We start from the raw sequence: 19,121 nt of genomic DNA on the forward strand, positions 1-19,121 counted from the left end.
AGTGCTGGAGGAGAGGGTGAGGGGGATGGCGTGTGACAGAGAACAACCCGTTAGAGAGCTGGCCACCCACGCAGAGAAGCCAGCAGAACAGCCCACCTCAGACCCTGACCAAAGTCTCAACACCACAGCAGAACAGTCCACCCCAGACCCTGACCATAGCCTCGACATCACAGCAGGACAAACAAATGAAGAACCCCAAGCCCAGGGGATCCCACCCCCTCTAAACTCTGCTGTCCAAACACCCAGCGCGCCCTAGACCTTTTGTCTGAGGACCAACTAGGGTCACCCAGCCACATAATAATACACAAAGGCACAAACGACCTGAGAACACAGCAGGAAAGGGTGGCCACAGCCTTCTACTTTCCCCAACGCACAAGTGGTTATCTCCACCCTGCTACCATGAAAAGACTTCCACCCTGCTACCATACAGCGGGTAAATGCAAGTATTTCCCATGACTGTGCCTCAAAACCAAATGTCTACCTGGCCCACCACTCCACCCTGGACTTGAACAGCCTTTATGACCAGTTCCACCTGTACAAGGCAGCAGTGCCCACCTTCGCCCGGACCCAAAAGGACATCGCCCTCAACCGCAGCCCCAACACCTCACACAGGAGCAACAGATCAACAGACACCCCGCCCAAACCAGCGAGACACTCTCCCAGACCTGCGGGACCCCCCCGGACCTACACATAGAGGACCCACGCCGAGAGGACCTACATCCAGACCACAGCACCACCAGCCACATCCACACCCCCATCCCAACCAATCAACACCCCCCCAAGTCAACCATGCCCACACCCCATTTAGGCCCCCTCAGATCAGACCTATGCCCCTCCTGCCCACCCCATGCCCCCCACTCCCGCAAAGAGGGCCTCAACATGAAAGTCAAAGACAAAATACAAATCCTCCAACCCAAAAAGGCCTGTGGTGTTGATGGTATCCTCGAAGAAATGATCAAATATACAGACCACAAATTCCAATTGGATATACTTAAACTCTTTAACATCATCCTTAGCTCTGGCATCTTCCCCAATATTTGGAACCAAGGACTGATCACCCCAATCCACAAAAGTGGAGACAAATTTGACCCCAATGACTACCGTGGGATATGCGTCAACAGCAACCTTGGGAAAATCCTTGGCATTATCATTAACAGCAGACTCATACATTTCCTCAGCTCAAACAATGTACTGAGCAAATGTCAAATTGGCTTTCTACCAAATTACCGTACGACAGACATTCACCCTGCACACCCTAATTGACAAACAAACAAACCAAAACAAAGGCAAAGTCTTCTCATGCTTTGTTGATTTCAAAAAAGCTTTTGACTCAATTTGGTATGAGGGTCTACTATACAAATTGATGGAAAGTGGTGTTGGGGGAAAAACATATGACATTATAAAATCCATGTACACAAACAACAAGTGTGCGGTAAAAATTGGCCAAAAACACACACATTTCTTTCCACAGGGCCGTGGGGTGAGACAGGGATGCAGTTTAAGCCCCACCCTCTTCAACATATATATCAACGAATTGGCGAGGGCACTAGAACAGTCTGCAGCACCCGGCCTCACCCTACTAAAATCTGAAGTCAAATGTCTACTGTTTTCTGGTGCTTCTGTCTTCAACCAAGGAGGGCCTACAGCAGCACCTAGATCATCTGCACAGATTCTGTCAAACCTGGGCCCTGACAGTAAATCTCAGTAAGACAAAAATAATGGTGTTCCAAAAAAGGTCCAGTTGCCAGGACCACAAATACAAATTCCATCTAGACACCGTTGCCCTAGAGCACACAAAAAACTATACATACCTTGGCCTAAACATCAGCGCCACAGGTAACTTCCACAAAGCTGTGAACGATCAAATGGAACATAAAATTCGACATACCAATTAGGATCTGGCTAAAAATACTTGAATCAGTTATAGAACCCATTGCCCTTTATGATTGTGAGGTCTGGGGTCCGGTCACCAACCAAGAACTCACAAAATGGGACAAACACAAAATTGAGACTGCTGGGGGTTGAAACCTATCGCTTGTAATGTACCCACACTGTTCCCACAACCTAATTACATGTTCTGGGAACCTTTAAAGAACTCAGAAAGGCTGTTCTGTCAACATTCTTGTAGTATCAAAGGAAGGTTTTGTGTACCCTGATACAAACATTATCTGAATGTCAGCACAAAGGGACAGTTTTAGTGTTTTGGGAGCCTATCTCTTTTCATATATCCACAATGTTCCCACAACTTCAATAAATGTTTTAGGAACTTTTAAAGAACATAAAAATGTGTTCTGGGAACGTTCTTTCAACATCAGGCAAATGTTTTTTGCAACCTAATAGAAAAATATAATTATCTTCACAAATTAACAGTTTTTGTGTTTTGGGAACATATATTTTGTGATGTTCCCACAATGTTCCCACCGTACTGTTCCTACAACCTAAAGAAACATTCCGGGAACCTTTAAAGAACAGACAAAATGTGTTCTGAGGGCAGGTAGCCTAGCAGTTAAGAGTGTTGGGCCAGTAACCGAAAGGTTGCTGGTTCGAATCCCCGCGCTGACTAGGTAAAACATCTGTTGACGTGCCCTTGAGCAAGGCACATAACCCTAATTTATCCTGTAAGTCGCTCTGGATAAGGGCATCTGCTAATTTACTAAAATGTTAAATTATCTTGTAACATCGGGTGAATGTGTGCCTAATCATCCACACACCGGGACAGTTTTAGTGTTTTGGTAACATAGGACAATAACCTAGATTGAACAACAACACACTTCACAGTTTCTGATATGTAATACATAACAATTAGAACTGAACAATCAAAGATCCAGGTTTTTGTCACAATGTATTTTTTTTACCATCTTCCTTTGAGTGCTCTGGTCACTACCTGGCGCCCCCTAGATTGACCCCCCCCCAAAAAAAACGAACACATCTCATACTTTCTGATCACAGGAGGCTGGTTGCACCTTAATTGGGGAGAACGGGCTCGTGGTAATGGCTGGAGCGGAATCAGTGGAATGGTATCAAATACATCAAACACATGGTTTCCAAGGTTTCCAGGTGTTTGACTCCATTACATCTACACCGTTCCGGCCATTATTATGAGCCGTTCAGCAGCCTCCACTGTTTCTGATATATAATGCTTGTAAAAGATTGTAAACGATTGCTATCACAATGTATGGACCATTTTCCTCTTCTCCCCTACATGTCGCCCACTAGAGTGTGATCTGTGCGGTGCAGGAGTTGGTGTTTACCTGCACTGACTGTGATGGCCTCCATGAACTGTTCTCTCCAGGAGCTGGTGTTTACCTGCACTGACTGTGATGGCCTCCATGAACTGTTCTCTCCAGGAGCTGGTGTTTACCTGCACTGACTGTGATGGCCTCCATGAACTGTTCTCTCCAGGAGCTGGTGTTTACCTGCACTGACTGTGATGGCCTCCATGAACTGTTCTAGGAGCTGGTGTTTACCTGCACTGACTGTGATGGCCTCCATGAACTGTTCTCTCCAGGAGTTGGTGTTTACCTGCACTGACTGTGATGGCCTCCATGAACTGTTCTCTCCAGGAGTTGGTGTTTACCTGCACTGACTGTGATGGCCTCCATGAACTGTTCTCTCCAGGAGCTGGTGTTTACCTGCACTGACTGTGATGGCCTCCATGAACTGTTCTCTCCAGGAGTTGGTGTTTACCTGCACTGACTGTGATGGCCTCCATGAACTGTTCTCTCCAGGAGTTGGTGTTTACCTGCACTGACTGTGATGGCCTCCATGAACTGTTCTCTCCAGGAGCTGGTGTTTACCTGCACTGACTGTGATGGCCTCCATGAACTGTTCTCTCCAGGAGCTGGTGTTTACCTGCACTGACTGTGATGGCCTCCATGAACTGTTCTCTCCAGGAGCTGGTGTTTACCTGCACTGACTGTGATGGCCTCCATGAACTGTTCTCTCCAGGAGCTGGTGTTTACCTGCACTGACTGTGATGGCCTCCATGAACTGTTCTAGGAGCTGGTGTTTACCTGCACTGACTGTGATGGCCTCCATGAACTGTTCTCTCCAGGAGTTGGTGTTTACCTGCACTGACTGTGATGGCCTCCATGAACTGTTCTCTCTAGGAGTTGGTGTTTACCTGCACTGACTGTGATGGCCTCCATGAACTGTTCTAGGAGCTGGTGTTTACCTGCACTGACTGTGATGGCCTCCATGAACTGTTCTCTCCAGGAGTTGGTGTTTACCTGCACTGACTGTGATGGCCTCCATGAACTGTTCTAGGAGCTGGTGTTTACCTGCACTGACTGTGATGGCCTCCATGAACTGTTCTCTCCAGGAGCTGGTGTTTACCTGCACTGACTGTGATGGCCTCCATGAACTGTTCTCTCTAGGAGTTAGTGTTTACCTGCACTGACTGTGATGGCCTCCATGAACTGTTCTAGGAGCTGGTGTTTACCTGCACTGACTGTGATGGCCTCCATGAACTGTTCTAGGAGCTGGTGTTTACCTGCACTGACTGTGATGGCCTCCATGAACTGTTCTAGGAGCTGGTGTTTACCTGCACTGACTGTGATGGCCTCCATGAACTGTTCTCTCCAGGAGTTGGTGTTTACCTGCACTGACTGTGATGGCCTCCATGAACTGTTCTAGGAGCTGGTGTTTACCTGCACTGACGGTGATGGCCTCCATGAACAGTTCTCTCCAGGAGCTGGTGTTTACCTGCACTGACTGTGATGGCCTCCATGAACTGTTCTAGGAGCTGGTGTTTACCTGCACTGACTGTGATGGCCTCCATGAACTGTTCTCTCCAGGAGCTGGTGTTTACCTGCACTGACTGTGATGGCCTCCATGAACTGTTCTAGGACCTGGTGTTTACCTGCACTGACTGTGATGGCCTCCATGAACTGTTCTCTCCAGGAGCTGGTGTTTACCTGCACTGACTGTGATGGCCTCCATGAACTGTTCTCTCCAGGAGTTGGTGTTTACCTGCACTGACTGTGATGGCCTCCATGAACTGTTCTCTCCAGGAGTTGGTGTTTACCTGCACTGACTGTGATGGCCTCCATGAACTGTTCTAGGAGCTGGTGTTTACCTGCACTGACTGTGATGGCCTCCATGAACTGTTCTCTCCAGGAGTTGGTGTTTACCTGCACTGACTGTGATGGCCTCCATGAACTGTTCTAGGAGCTGGTGTTTACCTGCACTGACTGTGATGGCCTCCATGAACTGTTCTAGGAGCTGGTGTTTACCTGCACTGACTGTGATGGCCTCCAGGAACTGTTCTCTCCAGGAGTTGGTGTTTACCTGCACTGACTGTGATGGCCTCCATGAACTGTTCTAGGAGCTGGTGTTTACCTGCACTGACTGTGATGGCCTCCATGAACTGTTCTAGGAGCTGGTGTTTACCTGCACTGACTGTGATGGCCTCCATGAACTGTTCTCTCCAGGAGCTGGTGTTTACCTGCACTGACTGTGATGGCCTCCATGAACTGTTCTAGGAGTTGGTGTTTACCTGCACTGACTGTGATGGCCTCCATGAACTGTTCTCTCCAGGAGCTGGTGTTTACCTGCACTGACTGTGATGGCCTCCATGAACTGTTCTCTCCAGGAGTTGGTGTTTACCTGCACTGACTGTGATGGCCTCCATGAACTGTTCTCTCCAGGAGCTGGTGTTTACCTGCACTGACTGTGATGGCCTCCATGAACTGTTCTCTCCAGGAGTTGGTGTTTACCTGCACTGACTGTGATGGCCTCCATGAACTGTTCTAGGAGCTGGTGTTTACCTGCACTGACTGTGATGGCCTCCATGAACTGTTCTAGGAGCTGGTGTTTACCTGCACTGACTGTGATGGCCTCCATGAACTGTTCTCTCCAGGAGCTGGTGTTTACCTGCACTGACTGTGATGGCCTCAATGAACTGTTCTAGGAGCTGGTGTTTACCTGCACTGACTGTGATGGCCTCCATGAACTGTTCTCTCCAGGAGCTGGTGTTTACCTGCACTGACTGTGATGGCCTCCATGAACTGTTCTCTCCAGGAGCTGGTGTTTACCTGCACTGACTGTGATGGCCTCCATTAACTGTTCTCTCCAGGAGTTGGTGTTTACCTGCACTGACTGTGATGGCCTCCATGAACTGTTCTAGGAGTTGGTGTTTACCTGCACTGACTGTGATGGCCTCCATGAACTGTTCTCTCCAGGAGCTGGTGTTTACCTGCACTGACTGTGATGGCCTCCATGAACTGTTCTAGGAGCTGGTGTTTACCTGCACTGACTGTGATGGCCTCCATGAACTGTTCTCTCCAGGAGTTGGTGTTTACCTGCACTGACTGTGATGGCCTCCATGAACTGTTCTAGGAGCTGGTGTTTACCTGCACTGACTGTGATGGCCTCAATGAACTGTTCTCTCCAGGAGCTGGTGTTTACCTGCACTGACTGTGATGGCCTCCATGAACTGTTCTCTCCAGGAGCTGGTGTTTACCTGCACTGACTGTGATGGCCTCCATGAACTGTTCTCTCCAGGAGTTGGTGTTTACCTGCACTGACTGTGATGGCCTCCATGAACTGTTCTCTCCAGGAGTTGGTGTTTACCTGCACTGACTGTGATGGCCTCCATGAACTGTTCTCTCCAGGAGTTGGTGTTTACCTGCACTGACTGTGATGGCCTCCATGAACTGTTCTCTCCAGGAGTTGGTGTTTACCTGCACTGACTGTGATGGCCTCCATGAACTGTTCTCTCCAGGAGTTGGTGTTTACCTGCACTGACTGTGATGGCCTCCATTAACTGTTCTAGGAGCTGGTGTTTACCTGCACTGACTGTGATGGCCTCCATGAACTGTTCTCTTCAGGAGTTGGTGTTTACCTGCACTGACTGTGATGGCCTCCATGAACTGTTCCCTCCAGGAGTTGGTGTTTACCTGCACTGACTGTGATGGCCTCCATGAACTGTTCCCTCCAGGAGTTGGTGCCCACCACCAGAGCCAGGTTGGTCTTTTTGATCAGCTTGTCCACCGTGTTCTGAGGGAAAAGGTACATAGGAAATGCACTCAGGCAGCGTCCCAAATGGCACCCTATTCCCTACTGGGGGTTGAATTATTATTATTACAGTTTGGACTATACCAATCTGGTTACAGCTGGGGGTTGAATTATTATTATTATTACAGTTTGGACTATACCAATCTGGTTACAGCTGGGGGTTGAATTATTATTATTACAGTTTGGACTATACCAATCTGGTTACAGCTGGGGGTTGAATTATTATTATTACAGTTTGGACTATACCAATCTGGTTACAGCTGGGGGTTGAATTATTATTATTACAGTTTGGACTATACCAATCTGGTTACAGCTGGGGGTTGAATTATTATTATTACAGTTTGGACTATACCAATCTGGTTACAGCTGGGGGTTGAATTATTATTATTACAGTTTGGACTATACCAATCTGGTTACAGCTGGGGGAGTTGAATTATCATTATTACAGTTTGGACTATACCAATCTGGTTACAGCTGGGGTTGAATTATTATTATTACAGTTTGGACTATACCAATCTGGTTACAGCTGGGGGTTGAATTATTATTATTATTACAGTTTGGACTATACCAATCTGGTTACAGCTGGGGGTTGAATTATTATTATTATTACAGTTTGGACTATACCAATCTGGTTACAGCTGGGGGTTGAATTATTATTATTACAGTTTGGACTATACCAATCTGGTTACAGCTGGGGGTTGAATTATTATTATTACAGTTTGGACTATACCAATCTGGTTACAGCTGGGGGTTGAATTATTATTATTACAGTTTGGACTATACCAATCTGGTTACAGCTGGGGGTTGAATTATTATTATTACAGTTTGGACTATACCAATCTGGTTACAGCTGGGGGTTGAATTATTATTATTACAGTTTGGACTATACCAATCTGGTTACAGCTGGGGGTTGAATATTATTATTACAGTTTGGACTATACCAATCTGGTTACAGCTGGGGGTTGAATTATTATTATTACAGTTTGGACTATACCAATCTGGTTACAGCTGGGGGTTGAATTATTATTATTACAGTTTGGACTATACCAATCTGGTTACAGCTGGGGTTGAATTATTATTATTACAGTTTGGACTATACCAATCTGGTTACAGCTGGGGGTTGAGTTATTATTATTACAGTTTGGACTATACCAATCTGGTTACAGCTGGGGGTTGAATTATTATTATTACAGTTTGGACTATACCAATCTGGTTACAGCTGGGGGTTGAATTATTATTATTACAGTTTGGACTATACCAATCTGGTTACAGCTGGGGGTTGAATTATCATTATTACAGTTTGGACTATACCAATCTGGTTACAGCGGGGGTTGAATTATTATTATTACAGTTTGGACTATACCAATCTGGTTACAGCTGGGGGTTGAATATTATTATTATTACAGTTTGGACTATACCAATCTGGTTACAGCTGGGGAGTTGATTATTATTATTATTACAGTTTAGACTATACCAATCTGGTTACAGCTGGGGGTTGAATTATTATTATTATTACAGTTTGGACTATACCAATCTGGTTACAGCTGGGGGTTGAATTATTATTATTATTACAGTTTGGACTATACCAATCTGGTTACAGCTGGGGGTTGAATTATTATTATTATTACAGTTTGGACTATACCAATCTGGTTACAGCGGGGGTTGAATTATTATTATTATTACAGTTTAGACTATACCAATCTGGTTACAGCTGGGGGTTGAATTATTATTATTATTACAGTTTGGACTATACCAATCTGGTTACAGCGGGGGGTTGAATTATTATTATTATTACAGTTTGGACTATACCAATCTGGTTACAGCTGGGGGTTGAATTATTATTATTATTACAGTTTGGACTATACCAATCTGGTTACAGCGGGGGGTTGAATTATTATTATTATTACAGTTTGGACTATACCAATCTGGTTACAGCGGGGGTTGAATTATTATTATTATTACAGTTTGGACTATACCAATCTGGTTACAGCTGAGGGGTTGAATTATATATTATTACAGTTTGGACTATACCAATCTGGTTACAGCTGGGGGTTGAATTATTATCATTATTACAGTTTGGACTATACCAATCTGGTTACAGCGGGGGTTGAATCAGAGCTGACTTCTGAACAGCAGCACATATAGCTGTAATAGGCTGTGTCCCAAATGGTACCCTATTCCCTACATAGTGCACTAGGGGCCCTGGTCAAAAATAGTGCACTATATAGGGAATAGGGTGCCATTTCAGACTCAGGCTCAGTTGACTTAGTCACTGTCACTAGCCGGCTACCACCCGGTTACTCAACCCTGCACCTTAGATGCTGCTGCCCTATGTACATAGACATGGAATCACTGGTCACTTTAATAATGTTTACATACTGTTTTACTCATTTCATATGTATTTTATTCTACTGTATTCTAGTCAATGCCACTCCGACATTGCTCATCCTAATATTTATATATTTCTTAATTCCATTCTTTTACTTTTAGATTTGTGTGTATTGTTGTAAATTGTTAGATACTACTGCACTGTTGGAGCTAGGAACACAAGCATTTCGCTACACCCGCAATAACATCTGCTAAATATGTGTATGTGACCAATAAAATGTGAGTTGATTTGATTTGAGTTTATCAGAACGAAGACATGAAGTTCACATGATTCTCCACATGATGGCAGCAACATCAACTGAATTCATTCATCCACTAGCTCTGATGGGGAGTCATAAAAACACACTTCAACCTATGATGGTGAGAGTGTTTAGCTGTGTGTGTGTGTGTGTGTGTGTGTGTGTGTGTGTGTGTTGGAGTGACAGACTGACCCATACCTTGAACTCGTAGGACTCCTCGATGATGACCTCCATTTTGGAGTGTTCCCCCAGGACTGGCTTCCCCATCTCTGCAATCCGCTTAGCTTCCTCTACCTCTGACGACAATTTAGGGACATCTTTGGGGAGTGGATAGAGGAGAGGAGAGGAGAGGAGAGGAGAGGAGAGGAGAGGAGAGGAGAGGAGAGGAGAGGAGAGGAGAGAGAGGAGAGGGAGAGGAGAGGAGAGGAGAGAGAGGAGAGGAGAGGAGAGGAGAGGAGAGGAGAGGAGAGGGGAAGGAGAGGAGAGGAGAGGAGAGAGACAGAGAGACAGAGAGAGTGAGAGAGTGAGAGCTAATTAGCTGAGCTCATCTTGTTGAACTGTGCAGGCACTGGACAAAATGCAGCCACATCAAACCACTCCCTCTAAAAGGTCAGTATTTCATTTATTGCATGCAGCAGCTCTTTGCACACATTGTTCAAACAAGCAAAAATAATGTCATCGTACACTACCGTTCCACGTGAGTGGGGCAAACAGGAAGGACATGAGGATGCTTTTATCACAGAGCCTAAGTGTTGGAAAAAGTGAACCACGGCTCTCCATTCTGCCTCTGTTAGAAAGTGATCCTCTCTGTCGCCTCCCTCTCATTCTGTCTCATCCCTCTATCCTGTCCTCACACACACATATTGATTCCAGCAACCTTCCGGATTCACACCCTGTCAGCACTGGGATTTGAAACCGGCTACTGGCTTGCTTCTCTAACCTCAAGGCTACCCCTACTCTATGTGTGTGTGTGTGTGTCTGTGTGTTACCATATTCCCATGCACTATGCACCACACCACTGCATGATGCCATGGCATTCCCGCCTCGGACCAGAAATAAATAGAATTCATCACAATGGTAATTAAAATGAAAATTTCTGAACTGCAGGTTTTTATCTTGACGGTTATCAAGTGTTTGTTCCTTCCTCTTGACAGGAGTACATAATTTATGCTTTTATGATTAATTAATTCACAGATTAGGCCATGAATCAATCATTAAGAGAGGGAAGGAAGAGAGAGGAGAAGAGAGTGGAGGAGGGGAGAGGAGAAGAGGATAGGAGAGGAGGAGAGAGGAGGAGAGAGAATAGGAGAGGAGGAGAGAGGAGAGGAGATTGGGGAGAAGGAGAGAGGAGAAGGGAGGAGGAGAGAGGAGGAGAGGATAGGAGAGGAGGTGAGAATAGGAGAGGAGAGAATAGGAGAGGAGAGGAGAGGAGAGGAGAGGAGGAGAGGAGAGAGGATAGGAGAGGAGGAGAGAGGAGAGGAGGAGAGGAGAGGAGAGGAGAGGAGAGGAGAGGAGAGAGGAGAGGAGAGGAGAGGAGAGAGGAGAGGAGAGGAGAGGAGAGGAGGAGAGAGGATAGGAGAGGAGGAGAGAGGAGAGGAGATTGGGGAGAAGGAGAGAGGAGAAGGGAGGAGAGAGGAGGAGAGGATAGGAGAGGAGGAGAGAGGAGAGGAGAGGAGAGGAGAGGAGAGGAGAGGAGAGGAGAGGAGAGGAGAGGAGAGGAGAGGAGAGGAGAGGAGAGGAGAGAATAGGAGAGGAGATTGGGGAGGAGGAGAGAGGATAGAAGAGGAGGAGAGAGGAGAAGGGAGCAGTGGAGGCTTCTCAAAGGAGGAAGGGGAGGACCATTCTCCTCTGAATTTCATAAAAAATAAAAATGGTAAAACATTAAAATAGTTATCATTTTTAGATAAAAACTATGCAAAATATATTCAAATCTCACCAAATAATTGAATAAAACACACTGTTTTGCGATTAATGTCTACAGTAGCCTCAACAGCACTCTGTAGGGTAGCACCATGGTGTAGCCGGAGGACAGCTAGCTTCCGTCCTCCTCTGGGTATATTGACTTCAATACAAAACCTAGGAGGCTCATGGTTCTCACCCCCTTCCATAGACTAACACAGTAATTATAACAACTTCCGGAGGACGTCCTCCAACCATTCAGAGATCTTGCAGCATGAACTGACATGTTGTCCACCCAATCAAAGGACCAGAGAATGAATCTAATACTGAAAGCATACGCTACAGCTAGCTAGCACTGCAGTGCATAAAATGGGGTGAGTAGTTGACTCAAAGAGAGAGAAGGACAATAGTTAACAAATTAATTTCTTCCAAAATGAAGGAGAAGCAAGAGATTGTTTTTCACTTTCAGTTTCACTGCTAGCAAATGCAGCTAGCTAGTTTGGCCTACTGAAACACCCTGCTCAAACAGAGGGATGCTATGTTAGCTAGCTGGCTATGACTGGAACTAACTCTTCCAAGTCAAGGTAAGCTTTTGGTTTTACTAATGTATTGCCACGGGGGCTAAACTGCTTACTGACTGTATACTGTAACTTTACTGCATGATTGGAGCGGGTTTACTACTAACGCGTTGGAGCGGGTTTACTACTAACGCGTTAGAGCGGGTTTACTACTAACGCGTTAGAGCGGGTTTACTACTAACGCGTTAGAGCGGGTTTACTACTAACGCGTTAGAGCGGGTTTACTACTAACGCGTTAGAGCGGGTTTACTACTAACGCGTTAGAGCGGGTTTACTACTAACGCGTTAGAGCGGGTTTACTACTAACGCGTTAGATGTATTAGCTATGTTTTTTTTTCTTTTTTCTTAGGGGGTAGATCAGCTTTAATATTGCAGATAGATTGTTACTTCCATCAATGTAATTGTCTGCATCACTGCCAATCCCCCATATGTTTTTTCTCTCTCGCATATGTATATACAGTGGGGAAAAAAAGTATTTAGTCAGCCACCAATTGTGCAAGTTCTCCCACTTAAAAAGATGAGAGAGGCCTGTAATTTTCATCATAGGTACACGTCAACTATGACAGACAAATTGAGAAAAAAAAATCCAGAAAATCACATTGTAGGATTTTTAATGAATTTATTTGCAAATTATGGTGGAAAATAAGTATTTGGTCAATAACAAAAGTTTCTCAATACTTTGTTATATACCCTTTGTTGGCAATGACACAGGTCAAACGTTTTCTGTAAGTCTTCACAAGGTTTTCACACACTGTTGCTGGTATTTTGGCCTATTCCTCCATGCAGATCTCCTCTAGAGCAGTGATGTTTTGGGGCTGTCGCTGGGCAACACGGACTTTCAACTCCCTCCAAAGATTTTCTATGGGGTTGAGATCTGGAGACTGGCTAGGCCACTCCAGGACCTTGAAATGCTTCTTACGAAGCCACTCCTTCGTTGCCCGGGCGTCGTGTTTGGGATCATTGTCATGCTGAAAGACCCAGCCACGTTTCATCTTCAATGCCCTTGCTGATGGAAGGAGGTTTTCACTCAAAATCTCACGATACATGGCCCCATTCATTCTTTCCTTTACACGGATCAGTCGTCCTGGTCCCTTTGCAGAAAAACAGCCCCAAAGCATGATGTTTCCACCCCCATGCTTCACAGTAGGTATGGTGTTCTTTGGATGCAACTCAGTATTCTTTGTCCTCCAAACACGACGAGTTGAGTTTTTACCAAAAAGTTCTATTTTGGTTTCATCTGACCATATGACATTCTCCCAATCCTCTTCTGGATCATCCAAATGCACTCTAGCAAACTTCAGACGGGCCTGGACATGTACTGGCTTAAGCAGGGGGACACGTCTGGCACTGCAGGATTTGAGTCCCCTGGCGGCGTAGTGTGTTACTGATGGTAGGCTTTGTTACTTTGGTCCCAACTCTCTGCAGGTCATTCACTAGGTCCCCCTGTGTGGTTCTGGGATTTTTGCTCACCGTTCTTGTGATCATTTTGACCCCACGGGGTGAGATCTTGCGTGGAGCCCCAGATCGAGGGAGATTATCAGTGGTCTTGTATGTCTTCCATTTCCTAATAATTGCTCCACAGTTGATTTCTTCAAACCAAGCTGCTTACCTATTGCAGATTCAGTCTTCCCAGCCTGGTGCAGGTCTACAATTTTGTTTCTGGTGTCCTTTGACAGCTCTTTGGTCTTGGCCATAGTGGAGTTTGGAGTGTGACTGTTTGAGGTTGTGGACAGGTGTCTTTTATACTGATAACAAGTTCAAACAGGTGCCATTAATACAGGTAACGAGTGGAAGACAGAGGAGCCTCTTAAAGAAGAAGTTACAGGTCTGTGAGAGCCAGAAATCTTGCTTGTTTGTAGGTGACCAAATACTTATTTTCCACCATAATTTGCAAATAAATTCATAAAAAATCCTACAATGTGATTTTCTGGATTTTTTTTCCTCAATTTGTCTGTCATAGTTGACGTGTACCTATGATGAAAATGACAGGCCTCTCTCATCTTTTTAAGTGGGAGAACTTGCACAATTGGTGGCTGACTAAATACTTTTTTCCCCCACTGTATATATATATATATATATATATATATATATATATACACATATACAGTTGATGTCATACATTTACGTACACTTAGGTTGGAGTCATTAAAACTTATTTTTCAACCACTCCACAAATTTCTAGTTAACAAACCCTTTTGGCAAGTCGGTTAGGACATCTACTTTGTGCATGACACAAGTAATTTTTCCAACAATTGTTAACAGCTTGCGGCTGTGCTTCCCTTTGTAGTCTGTAATAGTTTGCAAGCCCTGCCACATCCGACGAGCGTCGGAGCCGGTGTAGTACGATTCAATCTTAGTCATGTATTGAAGCTTTGCCAACAATTGTTTACATACAGATTATTTCACTTATAATTCACTGTATCACAATTCCAGTGGGTCAGAAGTTTACATACACTAAGTTGACTGTGCCTTTAAACATTTACATTTACATTTACGTCATTTAGCAGACGCTCTTATCCAGAGCGACTTACAAATTGGTGCATTCACCTTATGATAGCCAGTGGGACAACTACTTTACATAAATAAATAAAAAATCAATTTTTTAAATTTTTTGAGTATATATACAATTTTCATTTGTTTTATATATATATATAATATAAATAATAATAATAATTATGATTATTTTTTTGGTGGGGTGGGGGTGGGTAGAAGGATTACTTTTATACTATCCCAGGTATTCCTTAAAGAGGTAGGGTTTCAAGTGCCTCCGGAAGGTGGTGAGTGACTCCGCTGTCCTGGCGTCGTGGGGGAGCTTGTTCCACCATTGGGGTGCCAGAGCTGCAAACAGAGCCTGAAGGTAAGGAGATGCCGTTCCCCTCACAGCTCCGTAGGCAAGCACCACGGTCTTGTAGCAGATGCAAGCTTCAACTGGAAGCCAGTGGAGTGTGCGGAGGAGCGGGGTGACGTGAGAGAACTTGGGAAGGTTGAACACAAGACGGGCTGCAGCGTTCTGGATGAGTTGTAGGGGTTTAATGGCACAGGCAGGGAGCCCAGCCAACAGCGAGTTGCAGTAATCCAGACAGGAGATGACAAGTGCCTGGATTAGGACCTGTGCCGCTTCCTGTGTAAGGTAGGGTCGTACTCTGCGAATGTTGTAGAGCATGAACCTACAGGATCGGGTCACCGCTTTGATGTTAGCGGAGAACGACAGGGTGTTGTCCAAGGTTCTTAAAATGTTCTTAAACAGCTTGGAAAATTCCAGAAAATGATGTCATGGCTTTAGGAGCTTCTGATATCATTTGAGTCAATTGGAGGTGTACCTGTGGATGTATTTCAAGGCCTACCTTCAAACTCAGTGCTTCTTTGCTTGACATCATGGGAAAATCAGGTACCACGTTCATCTGTACAAACAATAGTACACAAGTATAAACACCATGGGACCACGCAGCCGTCATACCGCTCAGGAAGGAGACGCGTTCTGTCTCCTAGAGATGAACGGTCCTCTGTAGCTCAGCTGGTAGAGCACGGCGCTTGTAACGCCAAGGTAGTGGGTTCGATCCCCGGGACCACCCATACACAAAAAAAATGTATGCACGCATGACTGTAAGTCGCTTTGGATAAAAGCGTCTGCTAAATGGCATATTATTATATTATTAACGTACTTTGGTGCGAAAAGTGCAAATCAATCCCAGAACAACAGCAAAGGACCTTGTGAAGATGCTGGAGGAAACCGGTACAAAAGTATCTATATCCACAGTAAAACGAGTCCTATATCGACATAACCTGAAAGGCCGCTCAGCAAGGAAGAAGCCACTGCTCCAAAACCGCCATAAAAAAGCCAGACTACAGTTTTCAACTGCACATGGGGACAAAGATCGTACTTTTTGGAGAAATGTCCTCTGGGTCTGATGAAACAAAAATAGAACTGTTTGCCCATAATGACCATCGTTATGTTTGGAGGAAAAAGTGGGTTGCTTGCAAGCCGAAGAACACCATCCCAACCGTGAAGCACTGTGGGGGTGCTTTGCTGCAGGAGGGACTGGTGCACTTCACAAAATAGATGGCATCATGAGGAAGGAAAATTATGTGGATATATTGAAGCAACATCTCAAGACATCAGTCAGGAAGTTAAAGCTTGGTCGCAAATGGGTCTTCCAAATGGACAATGACCCCAAGCATACTTCCAAAGTTGTGGCAAAATGGCTTAAGGACAACAAAGTCAAGGTATTGGAGTGGCCATCACAAAGCCCTGACCTCAATCCTATAGAACATTTGTGGGCAGAACTGAAAAAGTGTGTGCGAGCAAGGAGGCCTACAAACCTGACTCAGTTACACCAGCTCTGTCAGGAGGAATGGGCCAAAATTCACCCAACTTATTGTGGGAAGCTTGTGGAAGGCTACCCGAAATGTTTGACCCAAGTTAAACCATTTAAAGGCAATGCTACCAAATACTAATTGAGTGTATGTAAACTTCTGACCCACTGGGAATGTGATGAAATAAATAAAAGCTAAAATAAATCATTCTCTCTACTATTATTCTGACATTTCACATTCTTAAAATAAAGTGGTGATCCTAACTGACCTAAGACAGGGAATTAGGTTTAAATGTCAGGAATTGTGAAAAACTGAGTTTAAATGTATTTGGTTAAGGTGTATGTAAATTTCCGACTTCAACTGTATATACTTATTATGGACACAGTATGTTTTACATTAATTATCTTGTTGTTATTAGTTGTTATTAGTTGTCATTAGTCCCATCCTTCAACTCCATTCAATTATTTTACATTTTAGTCATTTAGCAGACGCTCTTATCCAGAGCGACTTACAGTTAGTGAGTGCATACATTATTTTATTTTTCATACTGGCCCCCCCAACTACTGGACTAATGATTACACCCTAGATCAGCTAGATGCAGGCAAGAGTGTGCAAGGCGGTATTGAATGTGTCACTGTCTGTCACCTCGACATTTGTCTCTCGACCTGTGTGCACCTACGTAGTAAACTTCCATTCGTAGGCTAGGTTGTAGCAACCTCATGAGAGGTATAGGGACAATTTTTTGAATCATGTAATAGCCTAAACTTATCCATGTTACATTGAACTGGGTGAATGGAATATGAATGACAGTCATCCAATATGCTGTAATAGAAATAAGGCCATGCTCATTAAAAGTAAAAATCGTCCTCCCTCATCTTAAACGGCACCGACCGCCACTGGAGGGGAGGGGAGGAAGAGAGAGGAGAGGAGAGGGGAGGAAAGGAGTAAGGAGAGGGGAGGAGGAGAGGGGAGGAGAGGGGAGGAGAGGGGAGAGGGGAGGAGGAGAGAGGAGGAAAGGAGTGAGGAGAGGGGAGGAGGAGAGAGGAGAGGGGAGGAGAGGAGAGGAGAGGGAGAGGGGAGGAGGAGAGAGGAGGAAAGGAGTGAGGAGAGGGGAGGAGGAGAGAGGAGAGGGGAGGAGAGGAGAGGGGAGGCGGAGAGAGGAGAGGGGAGAAGAGAGGAGAGGAGAGGGGAGAGGGGAGGAGGAGAGAGGAGAGGGGAGGAGGAGAGAGGAGAGGGGAGGCGGAGAGAGGAAAGGGGAGAAGAGAGGAGAGGAGAGGGGAGAGGGGAGGAGGAGAGAGGAGAGGAGAGGAGGAGAGGGCTACTTTATTGAGGATAAATGTACTTACTATGACTGTGATATGTGGTTGTCTCACCTAGCTATCCAAAGATGAATGCACTAACTGTAAGTCGCTCTGGATAAGATAACATTTAAACATTTAAACATTTTAAAATTTAAAATTTAAAGACTCTGGGCTCTAACGTGCTCTATAACGTTTTCTGACATTCTCTAACATTTTCTAACATTCTCTAAAGGTTTATAACATTCTCAAACATTCTCTAACGTTTAATAACATTCTCAAACATTAGAACAGACACAAACCAGACCATCATGCAGACAACTAATCCCTCCAATCCCTCCTCAAACCAGACCAGCTAGCTCACTGGACCCTCCAATCCCTCCTCAAACCAGACCAGCTAGCTCACTGGACCCTCCAATCCCTCCTCAAACCACAGCAACAGGAGACAGATAGCCACCAGCAGGGAGAAGACAACTTACCTTCAGCTAGTAACAGTGCTGTGGAGAGAAAATAGCAGAAAAGAGAGAGAGAGAGAGAGAGAGAGAGGGAAGACCGTGAGAGAGAAAGAGGGGAGAAGAGAGGGAGAGAGAGAGAGAGAGAGAGAGAGGGAGAGAGAGAGAGAGGGAGAGAGAGAGAGAGAGAGAGAGAGAGAGAGAGAGAGAGAGAGAGAGAGAGAGAGAGAGAGAGAGAGAGAGAGAGAGAGAGAGGGGAGAAGAGAGAGAGAGAACAAATGAACATGAAGTAAACAGAAAAATGGGAATGGAGCGACATGGGAAAGGAAAGTGTAAAAGTCAGTTGAAGTATGTTATGTGGATAAACAGATAGAACAATGTGATGACATCAGATCATGATGACCAATGTATGGTGCTTGCGTCTGTGTGGTGATTGGTTGATAGGGAGTGTGATGGTGCGTGTGCTGCGTGGTGATTGGTTGATAGGGAGTGTGATGGTGCGTGTGCTGCGTGGTGATTGGTTGATAGGGAGTGTGATGGTGCGTGTGCTGCGTGGTGATTGGTTGATAGGGAGTGTGGCTCCTCCTAGGCAGCAGTACTGAGGACACCGTAGGGCAGCAGGCCAGAGACCAAGACCATTAAAATAACTTCAATAAATCTTCTGTTCTGAATCCAGTTTCTAGTGTGTTGTATCGTGTGTGTGTGTGTGTGTGTGAGTTGAATCCAGTTTCTAGTGTGTTGTATCGTGTGTGTGTGTGTGTGTGTGTGTGTGTGTGTGTGTGTGTGTGTGTGTGTGTGTGTGTGTGTGTTGAATCCAGTTTCTAGTGTGTTGTATCGCGTGTGTGTGTGTGTTGAATCCAGTTTCTAGTGTGTTGTGGCTGTGATATGAGAAGGATGGAGGACATACATTCCTGTCTACTAGCTACCATTCTACTC

General features: G+C 45.1%; 1 protein-coding gene across 2 annotated transcripts in view; it reads right to left on the reverse strand.

Moving 5' to 3' along the window:
* slc8a3 (solute carrier family 8 member 3) overlaps positions 1 to 19,121 on the reverse strand; it is a 158,912-nt gene that overhangs the window by 5,312 nt on the left and 134,479 nt on the right. The window contains exons 4-6 of one of the 2 annotated variants that reach the window (XM_045209069.1): positions 18,213 to 18,230; positions 9,843 to 9,961; positions 6,900 to 6,999 (exon numbers count right to left, since the gene is read on the reverse strand). In XM_045209069.1, coding sequence (XP_045065004.1) covers positions 6,900 to 6,999; positions 9,843 to 9,961; positions 18,213 to 18,230 — 237 coding nt within the window. The remainder of the gene's footprint in view (positions 1 to 6,899; positions 7,000 to 9,842; positions 9,962 to 18,212; positions 18,231 to 19,121) is intronic. The other variant, XM_045209070.1, reaches the window with a different exon arrangement.

This window comes from Coregonus clupeaformis, chromosome 29 (assembly GCF_020615455.1).
Source record: "Coregonus clupeaformis isolate EN_2021a chromosome 29, ASM2061545v1, whole genome shotgun sequence".
NCBI lineage: Eukaryota > Metazoa > Chordata > Actinopteri > Salmoniformes > Salmonidae > Coregonus > Coregonus clupeaformis.